The sequence below is a fragment of the Eubalaena glacialis genome, chromosome 9, assembly GCF_028564815.1.
Source record: "Eubalaena glacialis isolate mEubGla1 chromosome 9, mEubGla1.1.hap2.+ XY, whole genome shotgun sequence".
Classification (NCBI taxonomy): domain Eukaryota; kingdom Metazoa; phylum Chordata; class Mammalia; order Artiodactyla; family Balaenidae; genus Eubalaena; species Eubalaena glacialis.
The window spans coordinates 54,898,536-54,923,391 of NC_083724.1; the positions used below are offsets into that span (position 1 = coordinate 54,898,536).

General features: G+C 39.7%; 1 protein-coding gene across 1 annotated transcript in view; it reads right to left on the reverse strand.

The window, feature by feature from the left end:
* LOC133098422 (histone-arginine methyltransferase CARM1-like) overlaps positions 1–24,612 on the reverse strand; it is a 254,019-nt gene extending 229,407 nt beyond the window's left edge. Inside the window, exon 1 of the mRNA XM_061201230.1 lies at positions 24,429–24,612. Coding sequence (XP_061057213.1) covers positions 24,429–24,612 — 184 coding nt within the window. The remainder of the gene's footprint in view (positions 1–24,428) is intronic.
* Between the last annotated feature and the right edge of the window lie 244 nt (positions 24,613–24,856).

The following is a 24,856-nucleotide window of genomic DNA, read 5'->3' on the forward strand; positions in this document are numbered from 1 at the left end:
AATGTAGAAGACATAATCTAATTTGAAACACTGGCCATGGAATAGGGCTCAATCATACCAGAGGTGTTTACCTGTGCAAGGGCTTGACTGTCAGACCCACTCAGAGAAACAGGAGCTGAGGTAAGTAGTGAAGCTGAGGCCAAAGTGACCCATGAGAACAGCGGCTGCCAGGAACCAAAATCAGAATCAAAGTTTTTCAAAAATAATACGATAAATAAATAAATGACAAAAACCAGAAACCAAGAGAAATAAATTACAGAACAGAGGCTAGGAAAGATGAAAACTGAAGGAAATGCCCAATTAATTTCAACAGTCTGGCTGGCTGTGTGCTGTTTTAGAGGACTGGACTTTTCATTCTCCCAGCTAGGCATTTAATTTTGCATCTATTTGGTTTGTTTTTCTGTTCTTCCCCCTAAATACAACATTCATTAGAGGAGGAACTCTGACAACACAAAAGAAAGCCCTGGTTGTCTTCAGAAAGTCTCTGGGGTGAAAAATCTGAGGTTGGTAACTTTTCTCAGAAATGTATTCTGTTTAAGAAAAATCTTGGTGATTATTTCATCTTTCTTTAATATAGCAATACTTATTTGTCTCCAAAAGGATTTGTTTCTGTTCTTCTGTATACTGGCTTATTAGTTACAGCTTATTTTTCATTCCTGAAATGCTGTCAGATAATTTACTAATAAATACTGTCCGTTGTTTTTAAAATGCTACCACTAGGGTGTAACCAAGAGTAAATACTAAGATTCTTTATACATAGAAGGAAAAAAAATAGAAAATTTTCCAACTAAAGTAACTTAACATGTCTAGTTTATGCCAATAATGAGGTTAATAGGAGAGTTCTGTGTTCAGTTATAAGGATATATTGATGGAAAAGTCACAATTCCTGAGTTTAGGATAAAAAGCCACAAAAGACCATCACTCTAACCCTAGTTTTATATTTATGTGTCAAGTTGACTGGATCGTGGGGTGCCCAGATATTTGGCTAAACACTATTTCTGGGTATGTCTGGATGAAATCAGCATTTGAATTGGTAAAATCAGTAAAGCACTTTGTCCTCCCCAATGTGGGTGGGCTTCATCCAATCCACTGAAGCCCTGAATAAAACAAAAAGGCAGAGGAAGCAAGAATTCAACCCTTCCTGCCTGACTACTTGAGCTGGTACACTGATGTTCTCCTGCCCTCAGCACTCCTGGTTTTCAGGCCTTCAGACTTGGGCTGAATTACACCACTGGCTTTCCTGGTCTCCAGCTAGCAGGCAGCACATCATAGGACTTCAGCCTCCATAAATGCATGAGCCAATTCCTTACAATCAATTCTTCATTCATATATACATATATATGTATATGTATAAAATATATATAAATATTTCCATATCCTACTGGTTCCATTTCTCTAGAGAACCAAGACTAACCTTGAGGTTACAAGGCAAACTGAATTCAAAACCCCCTGAGGAGAGATGGGAGATGCAAATTGGCAAACTAGGGAAGAAAGAGGTGGCAAATTTAAAAACATTAAGTGAAAGATTAATACATTTTTAAAGACTGAAGTAGACTAGCACAACCGTTTAGAAACCCTGGAAGCCCCAGACACAAGTGGAGTCCCTACCCACTCACTAACTCTTTTCTATGGGCCTCCCCAGTGCTTATGAGAAAGACTGAATGCAGAGCGGGAAACCTGAGAGCACCATCCCACACCTGATGTCACAGGATGCAGAGCCTGACAAGGTATGGGAGTGGGGCAGGAGTATCTAGAGAAGCTAAATGTCTATTACGTCCCTGGAAATCATACAATTGTTTTCCTCCCTAGCTCTATTAAAATAACAAATTAATGAATTTTCTAATATTCTTACAATGAAATTTTATTGAATATTTTAAAAATATTCTGTTGGAGTCTGTTCACTTTAAGACGTTTTTCATCAATAGTCGTAACTGAGATTGGTTATAAATTTTTATAACCAGTAAATTTTTATGCAGTCTTTATCAGTTTGTGGATCAATGATAAATATGTCTCTTAAAACAAATTTGAAAGATGTCCTTTACTCTACTTTGGAATATTTTAAGTATTCTTTATGTTATTGACCTTTAAAAAGTTTGGTAGACTTCCCCTATGACACCATTTGGACCTGGTGCTTTAATGGGGTAGCCCTTTAAATATTTCCTCTATTTTCTTCTATGATAATTGTTCCGTTCAGAGCTTTGACTTCTAAAAGGGTCAATTTTGTAAGCTGCATTTTTAAAATTATTTGTGGTATTTACTTTCTCAGTTTTTTAAATTTAGTACAAAGCAGTCTCATGAGTTTTATAATTTCCTCTCTTTTAATATCTATTTCTCCTTGTCAATTCTAGTTTTATGTATTTGTGCTTTCTCCTTTTTCCTAGATTAGGTTAGCTAATGGTTTCTCTCTTTCATTGATTTTTCTCGAAGAACAAGATTTTGAAAGTTTTTTCACGTTTTCAACTTTCTAACTCATTAATTACTACTTTTAATTTTAATTTCTTCTGTTTTTGTTTGTTTGAATGTTATTTTTATAACTTTTGAGTTGGGTATTTCTTTCTTTTCATTTTTACTGATATGATAATTTAATGCCATAAATTCCCTTTGACAACTGTTTTAGCTATATCCTACAGACTATGACAGGTCAAGAGGTGTTTAATTGTTTATTTGCTTTGTTTGTTTTTAAATTTCCAAGAAGGCCCTGTGTTTTAAAAACTTTGTTTCCAATTTCTATTTTTATGCTAATAACCTTAAATGGCTTTTAGAGCAGTGATTTAAAAACAATTTTCAAAATAATGAAACTTTAGATCCCCACAAGACAAAAAAAAGAAGCAAAGCAAGCAGTGTGTTTATATTGATAAAATGGGAAGAAAATGGAGTAAAGGGTCTAGGTTCTTGAACAGATAAAAAACTGTAATGAGGGACTTCCTTGGTGGACCAGTGGCTGAGAATCCACCTTCCAGTGCAGGGGACGCAGGTTCGATCCCTGGTCAAGGAACCAAGATCCCACGTGCCTCAGGGCAATTAAGCCCGCACGCTGCAACTACTGAGCCCACATGCCACAACTACAGAGCCCCCAAGCTCTGGAGCCCATGCGCCACAACTAGAGAGAAGCCCGCATGCTGCAACTGGGACTCGACATGGCCAAAAAATAAACAAACAAACATACATACAGGATTTATTTTTTTAAAAAAAGAACTATAATGAAAACTAGAAACTGCCAACGTTGCAGAGTCAAATGCCTAATCACCAAAAATGCAGGTAAGTGCTCAAAGAGAACTGGAAGGGAGAAAAACAAATGCAATGATAAATAATAACTGACATTTGGCCTCAAGATCAAAAAAACAATAGGGATGATGGGAAACAACAGAGACAAGAGGGACTGAGGCGACCTGGAGATCACTTTTCCATCTAAAAGTGACAGCCCTTACGCTACTCCACCCACACAGAAGCTCAGGGCCAACACTGTAAATCTTCCAATTCTTAAAAAGAAGCTGAAAAATCCAGACTTCCATACTAAATCTCTCCATTTTTAAATGGTGGCTATTAATTCAATTATAAATTTTAACATTTGTTTAAAGGAAAGGCCAAGCTGTTGAGATTAGACAGTAAGATATTCTGTCTTCTCTAAGAAGTTGAGATTTCAGAAATGGAGCATTTCTGATAGGTAACAAATTCTAGAGTCTGTCGCCAGACCTTCCAGAACCCAGTTGTCACCAAGTGCAGGCATTATTTCTGCAAGAGCCGTGTGCTGCAGCATTTCCGCACCACCCCGAGCTAAAAAAAAAAAAAGTGTGGCCAAGGTAGTGCACGGCCAAACTGAAATGAAAGCTTGAGGTCACTGAGGTTACCCAAAGGCCATAAAACTACCAAGGGTCATGAGAAGATGCAAACTGGAGGGGAAAACTGTGAACAGGTACCATGGTCCTTAAGGAAGAGGTTGAATGACCAGAGAGGCTTCACTAGGGGTGGTTGCTGAAGGTGAGCATAGCACATTCTGGTAGATTTTTAACTGACCTCAAGATGAAATATGGGCCCATGGTGTAAAGTTGTGTTATTGACCACAAAGGCTGTTGGGGGACTTTGATCCAAACAGATCACAGGAGTACTATGAGCCTTATGAGACCTACTAGTAAAATCTTCCAATCTACCCTTTAATGGCCTAAATAAGAGTTTGCTAAATATTAAGACCAAATTGACTGATCTAAGTTAAATTATGACATTTACCCAGTTACAATCATTTGGTACCTCTGTGACTCTCCACTTTCCCTAGAGATAACCAAGTTCAGTTCATAATTCTTCCCATTCTCCACATAACCAGGATATTCAAGCTAGGAGACACACTCATTTAGAGAAGCCAGTTCCTAAAATGTTTATGCTGTAGACCCCTTTGGCAGTCTGATGAAGCCTATGGGTCCCTTCTCAGAACAACATTTTTAAATGCATAAAATAAAATACATAAAACTATTAAAACTAATATTGAAATACAGTTTTCAGAATATGATAATATATTAAGAAATGCTTTCCTTATTAAATTAAATAACATGATCTAACTGTGGTTCTTAAAACTACTGTAATTTTAAAGCAGTGACATGCGTAAATGATATTTTGAGGCTGCTGCAACTACTGTAATATCATACGAAAACATCTGTGATTTTATTAGTGATAAAGTTTAATGCTAACATTACTGTGGCTTGTTGCCTACATTCAAAATTGAAAGAAATATTAAATTTAAGTGAGAGGTAGTGAAAATAAAATAAAAATGTATCTTTTCGCCCATTCAAGTTCATGGACCCTCTGAATTCTACCCACAGTTTGCTTGGCAGTCTATGGATTCCAAATTAAGAACCTCTGAAGAGTTTAACTTTTTCCATCCTTTCACCTAAACTGGAATTCTATTCCCCTTTATTAGAGAATAGAGAAGCAAAACAGAGTCTGCTGTTTCCAATTAACATTGCATATTCACCCAAGATGGTGGTCCACATAAGCAAAAAAAAAAAAAAAAAAAAGTAAAAATCCTTTGAATTTTACTTTGCAAGTCTCAAGCCATGCTGTACTGTAGATTTTCTGATTAATTTCTTGCAGTTCTGTATCATGCAATTATTTATCCCTGGTTATTACACACCTTTGCTTTACGCTTTTTATTCACGGTCAATAAAAATCTGTTCTGGAGTTCCTCACGTAGTCATACAGTCTTTTAAAGATGTCACCCCTTTGTTCTTCACTGGAATTATGCACAATTATTCTATGAGAATTTCAGTTTTGATAACATCCAAATCATGATGACCATCTTCAAATTATGAATCTTGGACCACAGTTATACACACTTCCTAAAATCTAGAGTACATTGTCTCCAAATGCCCTGGGTTCTTCCTGCTACAATAGGGCCATTTTTACTCAAAATTCCCATCACTTTCACATCTCTAAATAATGTTTCTCTGATGTGTAGAATGGATCAATTATTTTGCTTTCTAAAAAAAAGAAACCGTCAGCCAAAGAAATCAAACATTTACTCAATGTAATATTTGTACTGATAATTCAAGTTCCTCACCAGTGGATACACAGATAACCGAAACCTCTCACCACTCCTACACCTAATTGGTGATCATTGCCAGGCATGCAGCATCCACCCACGATTTCCACTAGGTCAGGAATTCTATGACACACTCCCACCTTGATATCATTCCAGCCCCCTATTTCATTCTCAGTCAAAAGCTTTCATGCCACCAATCCTGAGTTTACGTGTTCCCGTGAACACAACATCCAAATACTCAGAACATCTGCACTTCCTTTTGAAGCGCTTACAACATCGCTAATTATCAGAGGAATGCAAATCAAAACTACAGTGATTTGTAAAACTCACACCGGTCGGAATGGCCATCATTAAAAAGTCTACAAATAACAAATGCTGGAGAGGGTGTGGAGTAAAGAGAGCCCTCCTACACTGCTGGTGTGAATGTAAATTGGTACAGCCACTGTGGAGAACAGTATGGAGGTTCCTCAAAAAACTAAAAATAGAGTTGCCACATGATCCAGCAATCCCACTCCTGGGCATATATCCAGAGAAAACCATAGTTTGAACAGATACAGGCACCCCTGTGTCCATAGCAGCACTATTTACAACAGCCAAGACATGAAAACAACCTAAATGTCCATCAACAGATGAATGGATAAAGATGTGGTATATATATACAACAGAATATTACTCAGCCATAAAAAATGAAATAACGCTATCTGCAGCTACAAGGATGGACCTAAAGATTATCATACTAAGTGCAGTAAGTCAGAAAGAGAAAGACAAATACCATATGACATCACTTATATGTGGAATCTAAAATATGACACAAATGAACTTATCTATGAAACAGAAACAGACTGACAGACACAGAGAACAGACTTGTGGTTGCCAAGGGGGAGAGGGCGGAAGAGGAGGGTTGGATTGGGAGTTTGGGACTAGCAGATACAAACTATTATACATAAAATGGATAAACAACAAGGTCCTATTTTATAGCACAGGGAATTATATTCAATATCCTGTAATAAACCATAGTGGAAAAGAATATAAAATAAATATATATATAACTGAATCACTTTGCTGTACACCAGAAATTAACACAAAATTGTAAATCAACTATACGTCATTAAAAATTTTAAGATTTTTTTAAAAACCTGCAACTGAAGAGCTTATTTTCCTTGGAAGAAGTGACACCCTTCCAATCCATCATAGTCATAAATGGAGCAATTTATACTTTTCAAACCTCTTGGAATGAACCCAGAAAAATCTAATGCAACTGAATAAGCTAACTCTCAGTCTAGCGGTCTTCCCAATATGTCATGTTGTCTCATCTGAAAGTTAAGGATGGATTTAATTCATATGGTCTCAAGCTACTTATTCAGTGACCTTTTTGTACTATAAAATGTTCAGAAGTTTGTTTTTTTTTCTCACACTCACAGTTTTTTTAAAGTGTCTAAAGTATCATTATTATTATGATACATAGTTGTGGGAGCAAATATTTCTTAGATTTCAAATTCTTTGTAGTTAGCCATGGTCATTAGGTGATCTATATTTAACTCCAAGGTCCAGAGGAATATTGAGCTACATTTTTTACTCAGCCTCAGAGGAATAATTTGACTGCCCATAATTATACTGAGAGAATGCAGCACAAACTCCCACTAGAAGGCACTGGCTATGTCTACTCAGAGAAAAATGGTTGTAAATTCAAAGAGTGAATTATCCAGATACTGATTTTCTGTTTTAAACAACCACACCTACATTATTTCCAAACATGAATGTAACTCAATGTTTTACATGTTAGTTTCCTATGGCTGCTGTAACAAATTACCACAAACCCGATGGCTTGAAACAATACACATATAGCCTCCAGGTGTCACCAGGGCTGTGTGGCCTCTGGAGGGTCTACAGAAGAATTCATTCTTTACCTCATTCAGCCTCTCCTGTTCCCTGACTTGTGGCCACATGACTCCAATCTCTGGTCCCCTGGTCAAGAGTTATGGTAGATTAAGCACTTTTTAAGCTTATGATGTTCAAACATCATAGAATTATTGTCTTCTCCATTTGCTTCTCTCAGAGAGCTGTCGTGTGGTTGTGCTTTTCATCTGAAATACAATTTAGTTCATTTCTCTGTCTGTATTTTGGTTTAAAGTTTTCCCCCCTTGGATGCTGATTTTATTTACTTTATTCATATTGAGTATATAAAAATCAGCCAGTTCCAAAAGTCAGAACTACATAAAAACATGTATTTTAAGAAGTCTCAGCCTCTCCTCCCAATTATTTCTACCCTCTCCACTGCATTCCCATACCCCATCTTTGCCTTTAGGTAACCAATATAATTAGTCTCTCAAGTACCTTTCCTTCTTTGGGGTATAAATTTCAGATGCACAATTTCCCCGTCTTTCTTATACAAAAGGTAGTAGATTTTAAATACTCTTTTCTACTTTGCCTTTTCCACTTATTCTGGAAATCACTCCACAACAGCTCATAGAGATTGTCACATTTTGTATGTTTTACACCTGCACAATCTCCATCGCACATATGTAACAGTTTATTTAATCAGTCTTCAGTGTTTCAGCATTTAGGTTGTTTCCAATATTATACAATTACAAATTCCACTGCAATGAAAAAAAACTTCACATATGTGTTTCCATATTGTTAAAGGGGTACCTTCAGGGTAAATTCCTAAAAGTGAAATTGCTGGATCAAATGCCAAAACATATGTAGTTTGTTTTGTTTTGTTCAGATAGTGCCAAACTCCCCTCCAAAAGGATTGTACCAATCTGCATTTCCACCACCAGTGTGTAAGAATGCCTATTTTCTCACAGCCTCAAAAACAGAATGTGTTGTTCTACTTTTTTAATTTTTGCCAATCTGATATATAGGAAATAATATTTCAGAGTATTTTTATTTCTCATTTTTTCTTACTAAAGTAAGGCTGAATAACTTTTTATATGTTGAAGGGCCATTTTGTATCTTTACCTGTGAATTGTCTGTTCATGTCTTTTGTGCATTTTTCTATTGGATTTTAGTCTTTTTCCCTAATTTTTTAAGATTTCTTTATATATTAAGGATATTAACACTTTGTGATACATGTTGCAAATATTTTCTCTTGGTTTGTCAGTTATATTTTTGAATTGCTATGTTTTGTGTTTTTCTGTAGTAAATTGTATTAATCATTCCTTTTATTGCATCAGTATTTTGAGTCCCAGTTAAAAAGCCTTTTCCTTCACACAGGTAAAAGAAGAATCATGCACGTTTTCTTCTGTTACTTACATGATTTTATTTTTTATATTTAGATTCTGATCCTTCTGGAGTTTATTCTTGTGTACCATGTGAGTTATGGATCTGATTTTATCTTTGTCCAAATGGCTAATAAGTTGTCCTAGAATAACTTATTAAAAAGTCCATCTTTGCTCTGATGATTTGAGATGACATCTTTATAATAAATATAGTTCCAGATACTCTTGGGTCTATTTCTGGACTTTTTATTCTATTCCACTGACTTTCTCTTCATGTTTCAGTTATAGAGGCTTTGTGGTGTGTTTTAATGCATGGTAGGGCTACTTTTCCTGCATAGTTTTTCTGTTTTAGTGTTTTCCTGGCTATTTATTGTTCCACATCAACTCTAGTATCAACTCATCCAATTTCATCTTTACAATGTGAGTCACCCTTTTCAAGATGAGGGGAGAGAGTCTCTAATTTATTCACATACTTTTGTGTCTTTCAGGAGTGTTTTAAAGATTGCCTTACTTGGTTTCTGCAAATTTAGTGTCAAATTAATTTTAAGTATTTAATCTCCTTTGTTGCTATTAAAATGGGGGTTTCTCTACCACTATGTCTGCAAACTGGTTATTGTTTCTCTATCTGAAGACAAGCAATTTCAATTTCCTTATGTTAAATTTATATTCTGCTGCTTTACTGAATTCTATTATGTGAGAAAGTTTTACCATTGTTTTCCTAGGGTTTTCCAGGTACAAGATCATATTATCTGCAAACAGAAACAATTTTACTTCTTCTTTTCCAATTCTTATCCCTCTAATTGTCTTGGCTAATACTGCTAGGACAAGGTTGAATAGTAGTATAGATAGTATGCGTATTTTTCTTGTTCTTAGTATTAGTGGAAGTGCCTCTAGCATTTTCCCATTAAGATGCTGGCCTTAAGAATGAGTTACATATTTTTTATTAAGTTGGATTTTGTCCAAAGATTTTTTAGCATCTCTGGAGATATTTATATGATTTTTTTCTCCTTAGATCTGTTAATGTGGTGTATTATTTTACTGGATTTCCTAATTGTGAAACAATCTTGCACTCCTGGAATAAATGCCACTTAATCATGGTTTATCAGTTTTTTATTGTGGTGTTGGATTCTGTTTGCTAATGTTTTATTAAGTAACTTTGCACCAATATTCATAAATTATATTGGTAATAATTTTCTAATTATAATTTCATTAGCTTACTTACTTATTAAAAAAAGAATTTCAATACTCTCGAATAAATTATAGAGCAGTGGGTCTATCTGGTCTTTGACAGTTTGGAAGAATTCCCCTGTGAAACCATCAGGATCTGGTGCTTCCTTATGAAGTAGCTCCCTTATAACCTTCTCCATTTCTTTGATGGAAATTAGTCTGTTTAACCCTCTGTTTCTAACAAAGTCAATTTCTTTAGTCAATTTCTTTCAATTTCTTTCTTTCTGTCTATTCCATACAGGTTTTCAAATTTATTTGCACAGATGTTGGCAAAATTGTCTCTAATGATTTTTTTTAATTCTTCTGTTTTAAGTGTTATTTCTTCCTTGCCAATTCTTGTTTTGAATATTTATACCTTCTCATTAGGTTAGTTAGTAGTTTGTATATTTTGCTAATTTTTTCAAAAACCATGGTTTTGACTTATTGATTATATCTAATTTTATTTATTATTTTCCTCCTTTTTTTTGTTTTTGTATACATTTTCTAGCTTTTTGAGTTTGGAATTTAATTTGTTAATTTTCATTTTTTCATTTTCATTGATAAAAGTGTTTTAAGACGATAAATTTTCTTCTAATCACTACTTTAACATGTAACAAATATAACAGATTTCTCTAGCCTCATCCCCATTTTTAGTGTTAGATGTACAATGAAACACATTAAATTCTCATCACCAGCCCTTCTGAAGCTCATCTCCTCATGCGGTAGTGGGAGTCTGATAGATTCACAAGAAGGGTCCTGGTTACAAAGTCCTGAGTTCTTGCCTATGTAAAAAACATGACAATGCTGTTCTACTGCTGATGTACTTTGTATGTTGTTTTTTAACAACAAATATTATGTTGTTTTTGAATGTCTAAAGCCACCCAAATACCTTTGTAAGACATTTTATCTTTTTGCCATGTAACTCTAAGGACTTTTTTAAAAAGCTTTATATAATCTAATTATTTTACTGAGATAGGTCTCAGTTAGTTGTTATGGGCCAATATTCCCTGATAGCTAGTAAGCCTTTTTAATATGTAGATTCTGACTTTTTACTTGCAAAAAATAAGGATTTTTTAATTATAGTTTTAAATATTAATTCTGTTCCATTGTTTTGTATATCTTTTTTCAGGGATTCCAATTATACCTAATTGAATCATCTTTGCCTACACTTCATTTCAAATACTTCCTCTCTTACCTTTCTATTTCTTTTTTAATATCATTTTTCATTCTCTTGGTATTTTCCTGACTTTCTTTAATGCTCTTATTAGGTTTTCATTTGAGTCTCATATACCTTAGGGAATTTTTAAAATTAGTCTTCATTGGTTATTACTCTATTATCGGTCTACTATTGGTTTTTAAATTTCTGCTTCAAACATAGTTTTTTTCAAATCCTCAAATGTTTATTTGAGAATATCTTATTTTATTTAATTTAGTTGGTAGAATTTTCATCAGATGATTTAATTTGCTTCTCATTTCCTGCTATATTTTTAAGGTAGTTACATACAAATGAAGACTGTTTATGTCTCTGCATTTCTATGTACAGGTGGTTTGGAGTGGTTTAAGAGATGCCTACTTTAAGAGTACACTCTTCTATCAGGGTACTAAAATGTGGTAGATTTACTGGATGGCTTTTTAATTTATTTATTTTTTTATTGAATGAAAGATTCTTTAAATTCTATAGCGCTTTACAATTTTCCACAGTTTCACACACATGATTTCATATAATCCCGTAACAACCTTTTTTTTCCCTACCCCTATATTCGCTCCCCACCCCCTTCCCTCACCCCACTGGTAACCACTAATTCTTCTCTGTATCTGAGTCTGCTTCTTTTTTGTTTTATTCACTAGTTTGTTGTATTTTTTTAGATTCCACATATAAATGATATCCTACAGTATTTGTCTTTCTCTGTTTGACTTATTTCACTTAGCATAATGCCCTCCAAGTCCACCCATGTTGCTGCAAATGGCAAAATTTTATTCTTTTATGGATAAGTATATTTCATTGTATATATATACCATATTTTCTTTATTCATTTATCTGTTGATGGACACTTAGGTTGCTTCCATACCTTGGCAATTGTAAATAATGCTGCTATGAACACTGGGATGCATGCATCTTTTCGAATTAGTGTTCTTGTTTGTTTGTTTTTCAATATGTACCCAGGAGTGAACATGCTGGATCATATGGTAGTTCTATTTTTAGTTTTTTGAGAAACCGCCATACTATTTTCCACAGTGGCTGTACCAATTTACATTCCCACCAACAGCGTAGGAGGGTTCCCTTTTCTCTACATCCTTGCCCACATTTGTTATTTGTATTCTTTTTGATGACAGCCATTCTGCCAGGTGTGAGGTGATATCTCAGTGTGGTTTTGATTTGCATTTCCCTGATGATTAGCAATGTTGAGCATCTTTTCATGTGCCTGTTGGCCATCTGCACTTCCTCTTTGGAAACATGTTTATTCAGTTCTTCTGCCCACTGTTTTTTGTTTGTTTGTTGGGGAACAAGGCTGTAGGGGTGGGGTTGTTTGTCCTTTTCTTTTTTCTTTTGTCTTGTAGGATCACAAATGTGCTTTCTTTTATTTCTCTGCAACATGTGGTTTTCAAAGGGTGCCTCTCCTGTTATAAACTTCTTCTCTTCTCCTGAAGTGTTACCTTTCCAAAATTGCTTCTTGACACACTGTTTGCAATTTAAGTTTCTTTCCTATTGTCAGTTTCCTGATCTACAGCATCACCTTTTTTTCTTTCCAGAATTTTCACTCTTAGGGTGGACTTTCTTTTACGGTGATAGCTTTAGATCAATATTAGGTCTGCTACAAGTTCTTCCTTCTCTATTTTATGCAACTTTTCACGGACTGCCCTTGTAATCTATAAGGGCTTACAGCAGGAGGATGAGAGAGAACTCACTGAGACTCCATGTTTATTTTTGCAGTTGCAGGTATTTTGAAGTTTGGACAGTTTTTGTCTTCTTGTTATGCTGAGAACATGAGTTTTATTTCTTCTCGTTACTTTTGTTTTGGGAGGAGGACACGTTGGGAGATTAAGGTTTATACCATCACCATTACCTCAACTACCCCGCAAATTAAAATATTTAATAATGTTTGTACCACCACATAAAATACTTCTAATGACTGTCAGCTATGAGAGTTTTCTACCCTTGTCATGATACATACCCCAAAACATGTTTATTAATTCTCTAGTAAATTGGAGCATATAATCTCATGCCCCAAATAACATAGGAACACTGGGTATCTCAGAATCACAGAAGACTTACATGTACATGTCTGTCCAAAAAAGAAGGATTTCCCCCCGGCCCGCCACACAGTTAACTAGCTGAAAGTGAAAAATATGAGACAAAAAGAAAAAGCAGAAATGTTAGGGAACAGATATATGGTAAATAACTATCCAATAAGAGACTTTTGCTATGTGCCTCGGTCTTTTTCCAAGTGTAGCAGGCCATCTCCCATTAATTTGCAATATTTACGAATACTTTGGGATCTGCAGTGTCATTAGCTGGACTTGGTTAGGCTGACAGCAATGCATAAAATTTAGATTCACTTTCCTCTTCCCTGCCCTAATGTATGGATTTTCATTCATCTTTTATTTTCTGATACCCACGATTCAAGGCGTAGGTATTCTCTCAACCCTGTCCACTATCTATCTCCATGTCTTTTTTTTTTTTGGCTGCGTTGGGTCTTCATTGCTGCGCACGAGCTTTCTCTAGTTGTGGTGAGCGGGGGCTACCCTTCGTTGCGGTGCGCAGGTCTCTCACTGTGGTGGCTTCTCATTGCGGAGCACGGGCTCTAGGCGCGCAGGCTTCAGGAGTTGTGGCACGTGGGCTCGGCAGTTCTGGCTCGAGGGCTAAAAGCGCAGGCTCAGTAGTTGTGGTGCACGGGCTTAGGTGCTCCGCGGCATGTGGGATCTTCCTGGACCAGGGCTCAAACCCGTGTCTCCTGCATTGGCAGGCGGATTCTTAACCACTGTGCCACCAGGGAAGCCCCTCCATGTCTTTTAAAATATACATTCTAAACCCATGACTGTGTAAACGTCAAAGTTTGTGAAACATATTTTAGATAATGACATAAAACATGGCTAGTACAGAAAATATGGCTAGTACAGAAAATAGCAGTGTTGCTGGAGTGAACCAGTTGTTTATCCCCTAAGATGCAATAAACCCACAGTGCACACTCTAGCTTCCTTTCTTCTTCCCTCCCTCCCTTCTATCCATCCACCAATCCATCCATTGTTCCTTCTTTCTTTCTCCTTTCCCATCTTGTCCTAACTTCTTTGTTTCACTCTATAAAACTTCACTGTAATTTCCTGTATTTGAAACAGCAGCTCACTCAGTCTCCCCTGTGAGTGAGTTCATAAAAATGCTTCAGTGTCTGAACCTAAACACAAGGCAAATTTTATCTTCAATAATCTCTTCCCTGCATTCCTGCAAAGAAGAAAAGCCTTCCAGACAAAGAAACGAAGTCATGATGAAGTAAAGCTGACTAAAAATTAAACAGAGGTTCCCACAACAGGATTTGCCTTAATCATAAACATGGGCCTCTGCCATCCAGCTATCCAAAGCAAAGGACCTAGAAGCCAAAAGCACACTGGAACTGATTTTCTGTTCCATTGATCACTGAAGCTCTGTTGAGAGATTTCCTATACTTTGAGATATGTGCTTTAGTTCTACAATTGAGCAGCAAACTCCCTGAGAGCTTCACGGCAGGACTATATGTGATAACTAATTTTAAAAAGCAGGATTCTTCGCCTGATGTTTAACAATTTGTGTTAGAAGCACAAATATAGTCTCTTCACACAGGTCCACAGAAAGTCCAGAAGAGACAAAGACACTGATGCTTTCTGACTGGTACTAGAATGTATGCTTGGTAAAAGCAGTGACTTTGTTTTGGTCATTCCTTGTGACAGGCAGACTCTGAGATGGCCCTCAATGGTCCCTGCTTCCTGGTATTCATGCCACTATGGAATCCTCTCCCATCGGGTGTGGAATGGCCTACTGACTAACTGACAGACTACGACAAAGGTCATGGCTATCACTTCCATGATTAGGTTACAAAAGACTGAGACTTTCATCTTGCTGTCAGACTCCTTTCTCTCTTACCGGCCTTGATGACACGAGTTACCATGTTGGGGAGCCCATGTACCGAGGAACTGGAGGGGGCCTCCTGCAAATGGGCCACAAGGAGTCAAGGCCCTCAGTGAACAACGACTGATGGATTGAATTATGCCAATAACCACACAAGTGGGCTTAGGAGAGGATCCCTCCCCGGTCAAATCTTTATATGAAACCTCGGCACAAGTAGAGCCTTGACTGCAGCTCTGCGAGATCCTGAGCAGAGGACCCTGCTAAGCCATGCCAAGATTCCTGACCCTAGAAACAGTAAGACAAGCAGTGTGTGTTTTTAAGCCACTGGGTGGGTGGTTATTTGTTACTCACAATAGATAACTAATACCCTGCTACTTACCCAGCACCTTGGACAGTGCCTGGCTCAAGAGCAGTAAATATGAACTGCATTAACCAATAAATGAAATTAATTCCCATCACTGATATGGGGAGCATTACTGAGGAAAGTTAGTAACCTATTCATCACAGTGTTGCTGTGTACAACACAACTAGGTGAATAAACTCAATTTTCTACAACAAGCATTCTAACAAATGCAAGTTTCTAAAATAAACATATAGTAAATAGATACAATTTCTCATAGCAAACATGTTAAATAAGCTTTTCAGTAGTCGTAAGACCCTCAAGGTTGACTTATGTTTCCCAGGAGATAACAATAAACTTTCTATAGTTAAAAACAAAATATTATGGGAGACTTTTTTTCCCTTAACAAAGGGACTGGCCAGGAACTCAATTTCATGATGACAAAATTCAGAATATGCGTAGCTCTGATCCAAATAGTCCTTCCACCTGACTGACAAGTGCTCTTTATTCTTTATGCCTTCATGGTTCCTAATTGGAAAATATGCTTCAACCTTCTCCTCACATTCTCAAAAGCATTTGGGTCAACCTCTTCCCTTCTTCTCAAGGTTTCTCACTGAATACTCCTGTGCTTGTGGCCTGTGATTACAACTTCAATTTTAACCAAGAGTGAATAACTATTTTAAAATTCCTCATTACAAGTTGTGATAATTGCTATGAAAGCGAGAGGGCTGAGCTAAATGGCGGTGGATGCAGTAGGAACAGTGGGCACTTAGCCTGGTGAGAAACATAACTTTCAAACTAAAGGATGAGAAGGACCCAAATACACAAAGGGCTGGGATGGGGATGTGGACATGGAATAGCATTTCAAGCAGAAGGAACAGCACATAAAAAGGCCCTGAGAAAAGATCCCTCAGCAGAGAGGTTGACAGCAGAGAGTTAGCCATATTCTGAATAGGAAAGACAACTATACACAATGAATCTATTAGAATCACAAAATATACACGTCCTCCAACAGTCCTGCAGGAAGTCCAGCATAGACAAAGAATCCTGATGCTTTCTGAATGGTGCTAGAATGTAAGCTCCACAAAAGTGGCAGCTTAGCTTTACAGCTGTTTGTCAAATATCTTTGCATTATTTTTATCTGATAATTTTGACTCCGTTACTTTGGAAATTAATTGAAGTCATTTTGAATTTTTTCACTTTTTATTATTCTGTTTATTTTCACCATTACTTTATGAGGTAAAACTTATCTCAGCTTCCAGGAGAGGAAACCAAGGTTCAGGCAGGTTCAGTAAACCTACCCAAGGTCATGAAGCCAGTAAACCTACCCAAGGTCATGAAGCCAGTAAACCTACCCAAGGTCATGAAACCAGTAAACCTACCCAAGGTCATGAAGCCAGTAAACCTACCCAAGGTCATGAAACCAGTAAAGCTACCCAAGGTCATGAAACCAGTAAATGGGGGAATCTGATCTGGTTGATCCAACCACCTCACCAGCCTCATCATAAAACAGAGGTTCAAATGGCGAGAAGCAATTAACAAAGGAAGGTCACAGAATTTTATTTAGATGGCTGGCCTGGAATTCAGGAAACCTCACTTCTGTCTAAAATATGCCAAGAACAATACTATCAGCCACTCTACCCGCTCACTCAGGTTTCTAAGCTCACTGAAGAATCCAGCTCCCTCCAAGCAACAAGCAAGTGTTTTCTCATCCTATGGGTCTGCAGCTAGACATCCAACTTTATCACAGGCTAAAGACCGGGTAGCTAAACACAAGATGGTATCATGGAAAGGGGAAGGTGCTCAGGTTTTGAGGACAATATACCTGGAACAAAATGGACCAGTAAAATAAGGTCAATATTATTTACCCTCCAGGTCATTGTGAGGCTAGAGATAACTCGTGTAGCACCTACCACGAAGGAGTAGCTTAGCTAAATGGAGGTAAATATAATAATTAAAAAGTGATCTGGGATACCCAGCCATCTCTCAGACCTGAAAAAAAAGACCTTATTCAAGAATATAAGGGCATTCCACTGAGCAAGGAATTTGTCCCTATTAAAATGCTAATGCACTGGAAAAACCTAACCTCTTCAGCTTTTACCCACAAATCTTCAGGGTGAAACCCTGGCAAAATAGAGAGGGAAGTGAGGGGTGTGGGGAAGGCTCCCAGGCACCGGGGATTTATAAGGGAGGAAAGTCCTGGGAGGAGGAGGATACTGACGACAGAATGCACTCCATATGCCCCAATGTGCCAGGGTTTAGAGTGTACATCACCTGTGACCACAGGAGGGGAAAAGGTGGTACAGAAGGAGTTTCATCATCAGGATGGTTCTAATCTGGTACATTTTTATAAGCGTCATCTTTTAAAGTAATTATCTATTTCCAATATCCTGTGGCCAGTCACAACACAAAGCACAAATATGATGTCAGTGATTATTGCTTTTCTTCCCCTTCAACAACCTCTTTGTTTTGAATAACAACTCTGAAAATTACGGGCAACTATGCTATCTACAGTTTATGCACAAGATCCCCATGCCTCTTTTCTCTTCCCAGGGGCACTGACTAAGTATTAATCAGTGGATTGCCTGTCTTTGGATTAGTTTATTCATTGGTACTGATCACAGACCACAATTTAGTAAGACTATTGAAAATGGGGGAGGAAAGGGATCTTAAAGGGTCTTTATTTGGCCAGGAAAACAAGTCTTTTCATCTATTTTCACTTCTGGTGTCTTTAGACTCAGATGCACAAGGGCCTTGAACCGTTTTCCATTTGTCATCCGTTCAAGGTACCGTTACTGCCTGACAGAGGAAGGAAACGCTTTTTCTTCACTGGTATACATCCCATAATGCTGGAACACAAAACCAGGTCTAGCTGAAAGCCTGTTTCACTGCATTAAATATCTTCCTTGGAAAGCGGTAATGAAATCATGCGAGCACTGCTTTTGGTAAAATAACAATGAAAGAAAAGAGTTACTTGACAGGATTCTGACAGTATTTCACATCTTCAAACAACTCTTCAGGGCAACAATATCGAGATAGTTGCTAGGATTAAACAGCAGCAAGGTCAGATTTGCCCATGAATAGAAGGAACAGCCTACTGTTTGGGGGAGAGGCTACTGTGCCAGAGAAATATGTAGCTGTTTTCCAAATAGTTTAGATGGAGGCGTGTTAGGGTATGCTGAATTTGTGATGCTGGGGTGGGCAGGAGGGGGAGTTCTGCATTTCTCCTCCCTCATGTGTCCACGTGACGGGAGCTCCACTAGCGCGCACGAAGGCTGCTCTCCACTGTGACGGAAACTGGGGTATGAGAGGCGGGGCACAGGGTGCTAACCACGCTGCAGTGCTTCTCACAAGGAAGAACGTCCCCAGCACAAATGTCATTTGTGCCCCACTGAGAAATGCTGTGCCCCGGTGAGGAGCCTAGCCTCCCTCCCCACCCCCGCTCTCTCTCCCACAGGGTTCTCTGATTTGTGCCTTTGGGAGCAGGACAGGACCTGCCCACTCCAGCCCCCTCCCTGCTTGCTTCTTGGTCTACTGCTTGGAGCAAAGTTATTTTATGGGGTGCTCACCCCAAGTGGGAGCAAGTTCAATCTATAAGAGAAGAATGAGAAAGCCCACTGTGGTATACATCCAAACCCATGCTCTCTACCAGCTTTTTCAGTAACTGTGATGAAGAAGGCTGTTATTGTAGTTCCTGCGAAACCCCATTAGTGACAGTGTGAGTGTGTGTGTGTGAGTGTGTGTGTGCGTGTGTTACACCCTACATGACCCAGTTGGTCTAACTGGCAGTTTTAAAACATCGTCCCCAAATTCTTTGATACTCCTCCCATAAACAGGCGGGGTCTACATCCTCTCCCTTTGAACCCAAGCAGGTTTATAAATGCTTTGACCAATAGAGCATGACACAGGTGATGTCAACTGACTTCCATGCATGCATCACAAAAAGGAATGCAGCTTCTGCTTTGTCTGCTGGAGAATTCCCACTTGGAACCGGAAGTCTCCCTGGAAGAAAGCCCCAGTGTGAAGAAACCATGCAGGAGGAAACCACGCCATATGCAGAGGCCACATGTAGTCTCCTACTGACAGCCTCAGCGTTCTAGTTCATGTCCAAAGGCCATCTACTGGCAGAATTTTTTCTTGCTCAGGGAAGATCAGTCTTTAATCTATTAAGACCTTCAACTGATTTGATGAGGCCCACCACATTCGGGGGGAGGGGCAATCTGCTTTCCTCAAAGTCACCAATTTAAATATTAATCTCATCCCAAAACACCCTCACAGAAACATCCAGAATAATGTTTGACCAGATATCTGGGCACATGGCCCACCCAAATTAACATGCAAAATTAAGCATCACACCAGCCCAGATGCAAACCCAGGTGAATGAAGCCTTCCTAGATCCCCCAGACCAGGCTGGCCACCAGCTGTGTGCCAAGGAGTAACCTGTCAATGCCACAAGGAGCAAAGGAATCACCCAGCCACTCCCTGCCTGGTTTCTTAACCCACAGCGTCTGGGAGCATTATAAAATAGTTATTTTAAGTCACACAGGTAGCTTGTTATGCTCCAATAATAACTGGGACGCTAACTTTAACTTACATTCCTCCCCCTCCCCCTTAACAAGCATCAGCTACACTGGCCATCTCAAACACACCAGCTCCTTCTAGCTCCAGGGCCTTTCCACCTGCTGTTCTCTTGGCCTGTGATAGTTTTCCTCCAGCACGGTGCTTAGCTGGCTCTTTTCATCCTTCCTGCCTCAGATCAAATATTACTTCCTCAGAGAGGCCTTCCCTGACCACACTCTCTAAATCAGCCTTCCTCTCAATGTCTCTGTTTTTTCATTCTGTTCGTTTTCTTTAAAACATTTACCTCAATCTGAAATTATCTTGCTGTGTCTTTGGCTATTGTCTTCTCCCAATTAAAACATGAGTTCCATAAAGCTGGGTCTTTATCTAGCCCCTGTATTGCCCATACAGTGATTAACACAGAACACATGTTCAATAAGTATTTTTTGAATGAAAAGTAATTAATGTTCGTGTCATACAGAGGTGACTGACTTCCAGATTCTGTCCCTAGACCTCAATTTACTAACACTTTTATCACAGATTTAATGAAGGAAAATTAGTCCTCCCATGTGGTACAAAGGATACACTTCTCTGACGTTTCTTCTCCCTCCTCTAATGAGATGAGCAACCACGAGGGAACAAAAAACCTAGCATCCTCTCACAACCTCTCAGAGACAAAAACCACTGCATTTTTATACTGGATTATCAGTGTGGTTTATTTACAGATTTTCCAAACTCTTCCAGATTAACTAAAAGACAACTCTAAACTGAAGAAGGGAGGAAAAGTTCTCTCTTTTCTCCTGGAGATCCACTCTGCCTTTAGCCTTTGCACAATACAGTCTCAGCTCTTCATTTCTTCCCTCAGACCCCCAGCACGGGGCTTACAGAGACCCTGGAGAAAGGGGTGGAGGAGAAGCAGCCCCATTCCCCACTTTTTTTTGGTTCCCCTCCCTTTCCCAGTTCTTTTATACACTTGAGGTATGAAAACAATGTATATTCTTCCCCATCACCTGAACTCAACTCCTGACCCACAAGCCCTTCCTACCTGCAGCCACCCTCCTCTCCCAGCAGCACCCAGCCCCACCCTATATACTTATTAATTCCCTTGTATTCTGATTCTCCCTTGTATTAACCATGTTTTTTCGTTTTGTATTCTGATGCTTTGACATTAGGGGCCTTGCTGATGCTGGAGAGAGTGCCCCTCCCAGGGTAAGCCAATCCCCAAAGACAGTAAACAACATACCTGCAAGCACACTTTTCAAATATAATCCAACCAATCCAAAGCCCACACTCCAACCACCTCCTTTATTGGGCCGTCACACTCTGGGCCACTATCCACCTGCCCTAATCACCCCAGGGCCAGATATCCGACCACTAGGGAGAGCATGTATGCACCAGAATCCACTGGAATCATTCAAACTAGCCAATCTACACCTGCCCACCCTGCCTCAGCCATTCCTTCCCATAGAAAGCACGGCGAAGCCTCTTGCCCACAGCTCCCCATCTCCCCCTGCCTCCTGATGGACTCCAGCGCTTCTCCTCACCCACCCCACCCGCCCCACCATGGTGTGCCCTCTCCTCTTGAGAACTGAGTAACAAACTATCTTTTCAACGGCAATTGTCTCCTGATCTGTTGACCTTACTATTCCTCCAATTGTCTGTTAACTCACTATATTTTAAAACATCCTTCAAGACTGTAAGTGAAGCCAGTGTCTTAATCATTTGGGAGACAACTCAGAGCCTGCACTCTCAGTACTCAGTATTTTAATTCTCATTTTAGCAAGATTAAAAAATTCTTGAGCTAAATCACTGACTCGCTCAAGAAACATTTATTGATGCCTTGTGTGTGCTAGGTATTGTGGAAGGCTCTGGGGATAGGAGGATGAACTAAGCATGCTCTCAGGCAAGCTTCTGGTAGGAAAGGGGCTCAAAAAATTGTTAAGGAAAGAAGGAACAGATGAATGTCTTCCCAGACGCCACAAGCTAGAGCACATTACTGGCTGTATCCCCTGGTATGTTCCCTTCATAAAATCACTGTCAATTTTGGAAGGATTGAAAATAAACTGATTTGTCTTGTTCTGTTCCATTCTTTACGTGACAAACTATTGAGACCAGGAATCTAAAAGATTATTCAATTTTTCCAAGTTATTACCAGATTTCATTAAGCTTCCTTTGAAACATCTTCACAAAAATACAGCCTAGCTATTCCTCAGAACAGCCTGAGAAAACTATTATTTTGGGGACAGGACATAAATATAATATTATTAAAAACAGTGAACACTTACTGATCTCTTAATATATGCCAGGTATTGTATCAAGCATGGTGTTTGCATCCTTCTATTTGATCCTCATAACATGTGTATTATCATAACACATGTGTATTATTTTACAAATGAAGAAACTGAAGCTTAAGTAGGATGAACGTTTTGCTAAATGTAGCACAGCTATAAAAGGGTCCAGGCAGTGTTACTCCGGAGTCTACTTGTTTAACAACTAATTCTAGATATGAGTTAAGAAACTATATCGTTTTCTAATGGTACATTGCTTAGGCCCTTTCTTACAATCCATTAAAGAATTTGGGCCAATCTTTATCCCAGGAGAAATTCTACCCTTTCAAAATGCTGCTACTAAATGTACACTGAGTACAATAGAATGTTTCTTCTAATAATTCATTAGAATTTGTTTGTAAGCTGCTCTGCCTGGCCACCATCCACAGGAGTCTAGTTGATTATATAGTAAAAATGAGCTACTTTTAAAAAAACTCCAGAATTGTTCTCCAAAACCTCTCCATAAAAGAGTGGCAAACCTTAGTAACTGTGTTCATATACAGAATGCATGTTAGGACTCAAGCTGTTAGGAGAGCGAGTTCTCTGCTTTCTGGTTAGTGAATCTTTCCCAAGGAATTTAGTTAAAATCTTGTGGCAATGACTGCTTGCCTTAGCTTTAATTATTCTTTTTATTTCCATTAATCTGGTTTAATACATACCACACAGGTCATCTCCAGACTTGATTTGCTACACGGGGGAAAACTTATTCCTCTCTGTAAGATAATTATATCCTCATAGGCCAGGCATTGGGTGTGCTCTGGGGAGTCTACAACTTCTGTCACCTTGAACCTCTGATATTTCTTCTTTTAAGGCACATTTGTGGAAAAGCCACAGGACAGCAAGTACCAAGTATATCTCAAATCTGCTCTTCTGTTTCTCTCTATGTATGGCTACAGATTAAACAAAATTACCATAACAGACAAACTGAACTCTTTGTCTGGCACCTTGAGTTTCAGAATTCCCAGGAGCAACAATGAAATCTACTTCTTTTTCCTTCTCCTTCCCCAAAAGAGAAAGCAGTGAGTTGCTGAGTAAGGCTTTTGATCTCTTGCCCAACCTCAGGCTTCCTAAGATACTGGTCAAATGATATTTAATACTTCTTTTTTTAAAGACCCAAACCTCCCTATCCCAGCCTAGAGTAAAGGGAGAAGACACACGTGAAGGGTTTCTTTTATTCTACAACAAGCAATTTTTGAGGGCCTACTATGTGCCTGGATCTGTCCTAAGGCCTTAGAGATACAGCAGTGAATCGGTATCCTACTTATCACTGAGGAGCAGGAGGACAGTACTTTAAATTCCCACTGGAACCAAACCACAACCCAGAACACTTTAAACTCTACACAGCGTCTTAGAAGTTAGGGTCGGAAGAAACCTGAGGAGTCTTAAAAGACTTGCAGCTGCCTCAGGCTCTATTCCCTACACTTATTAGAACCGGGTACTTAATATGAGCTGCAGTAAAGAGATATGACCCCCTCATATTTATATGCAAAGTTTGGTGCGCAAGTAGACATATTTTCTGGGGCCACGTTCTAGACGTTTCCTCGAATTCTCAAAAAGGTCCGGGATCCCACAAAGATTAGCAGCATTCCTTTAATATACCCACTGCTCGGCTCGAGGAACCCAGGGGGCTGCACTTGCACGTCCTTGATAAAGGTCACCTTCTGAACCAAAAACTAATGCCTGGTAGACACCACACGAGCCGCCCCAGGGGCTCAGACTGCTGCACACCCGGCTCAGTCCTTCCTACACTCAGAACTTCGCCCTCAAGAGAGCTTCAGGCTGGAAGGTGGCCCACTGCCTCGGAAAGGGAGCGAGGCCCGGAAGGAAGGAGGCATAGGTTCCCGGCGAGGAAATCACGCGCCTCACTTTGGACACCTACAAGTTTTGGCCGAGACTAGTTCGCAGAGCCTGTCTGCCCGGAGCGCCAAAGTTTCTCTGAGCGCAGTCAGACACAATTGGATCCATCTGGGCGTCTTCGGCACAACCGAGGTAGCCCCGCACTTCCCCCCGGCGAGCTGTCGTGGGGAGGGGGCGCACACCTGCTCAGGGCCACGAGGACCGCACCCCGCGCCCCCCTCCCACGCGCGCGCCAGGGGCCGCCACTTCCGAGCGCGACTCGCGTGCGTGGGTCGCGCCAGTACCTCACCGTCAGTCACCGTCGCATCCGCCTCCTCCCCTGCCGGGTGCACCTCCAGCCGCAGAGACTTCGGGTTGGGAAGCGAGAGCGGCCCCGCGGCGAAGAGCTGCTCCTCGGTGACGAAGCGCAGTTGCACGCGGTAGTGCCGGCGCGCCGGAACCCGGGCGGGGGCGGTAGCAGGAGCCTCGGCCATGGTGCGAGCGCCTCTGCCACGAGCTCCAGCGGCGCCGCCCCGCACTGCTCCGTGCGCCCAGAACCCGCCGCGGGAAGGGGAGGGACTTGGAAGCGCCAGCACCCTCCTCACCTCCGCCGCGAGTTCGCTCTTCGTCCGCCGGCTGGGGCCGCACCCGCCCCCTTGCGCATCCGCCCGCAACAGCCGATGCCCGGCCGCCGCTGGCACGCGGGGACCCCCCGGCACACAGGGCCGCGCGGTAGCT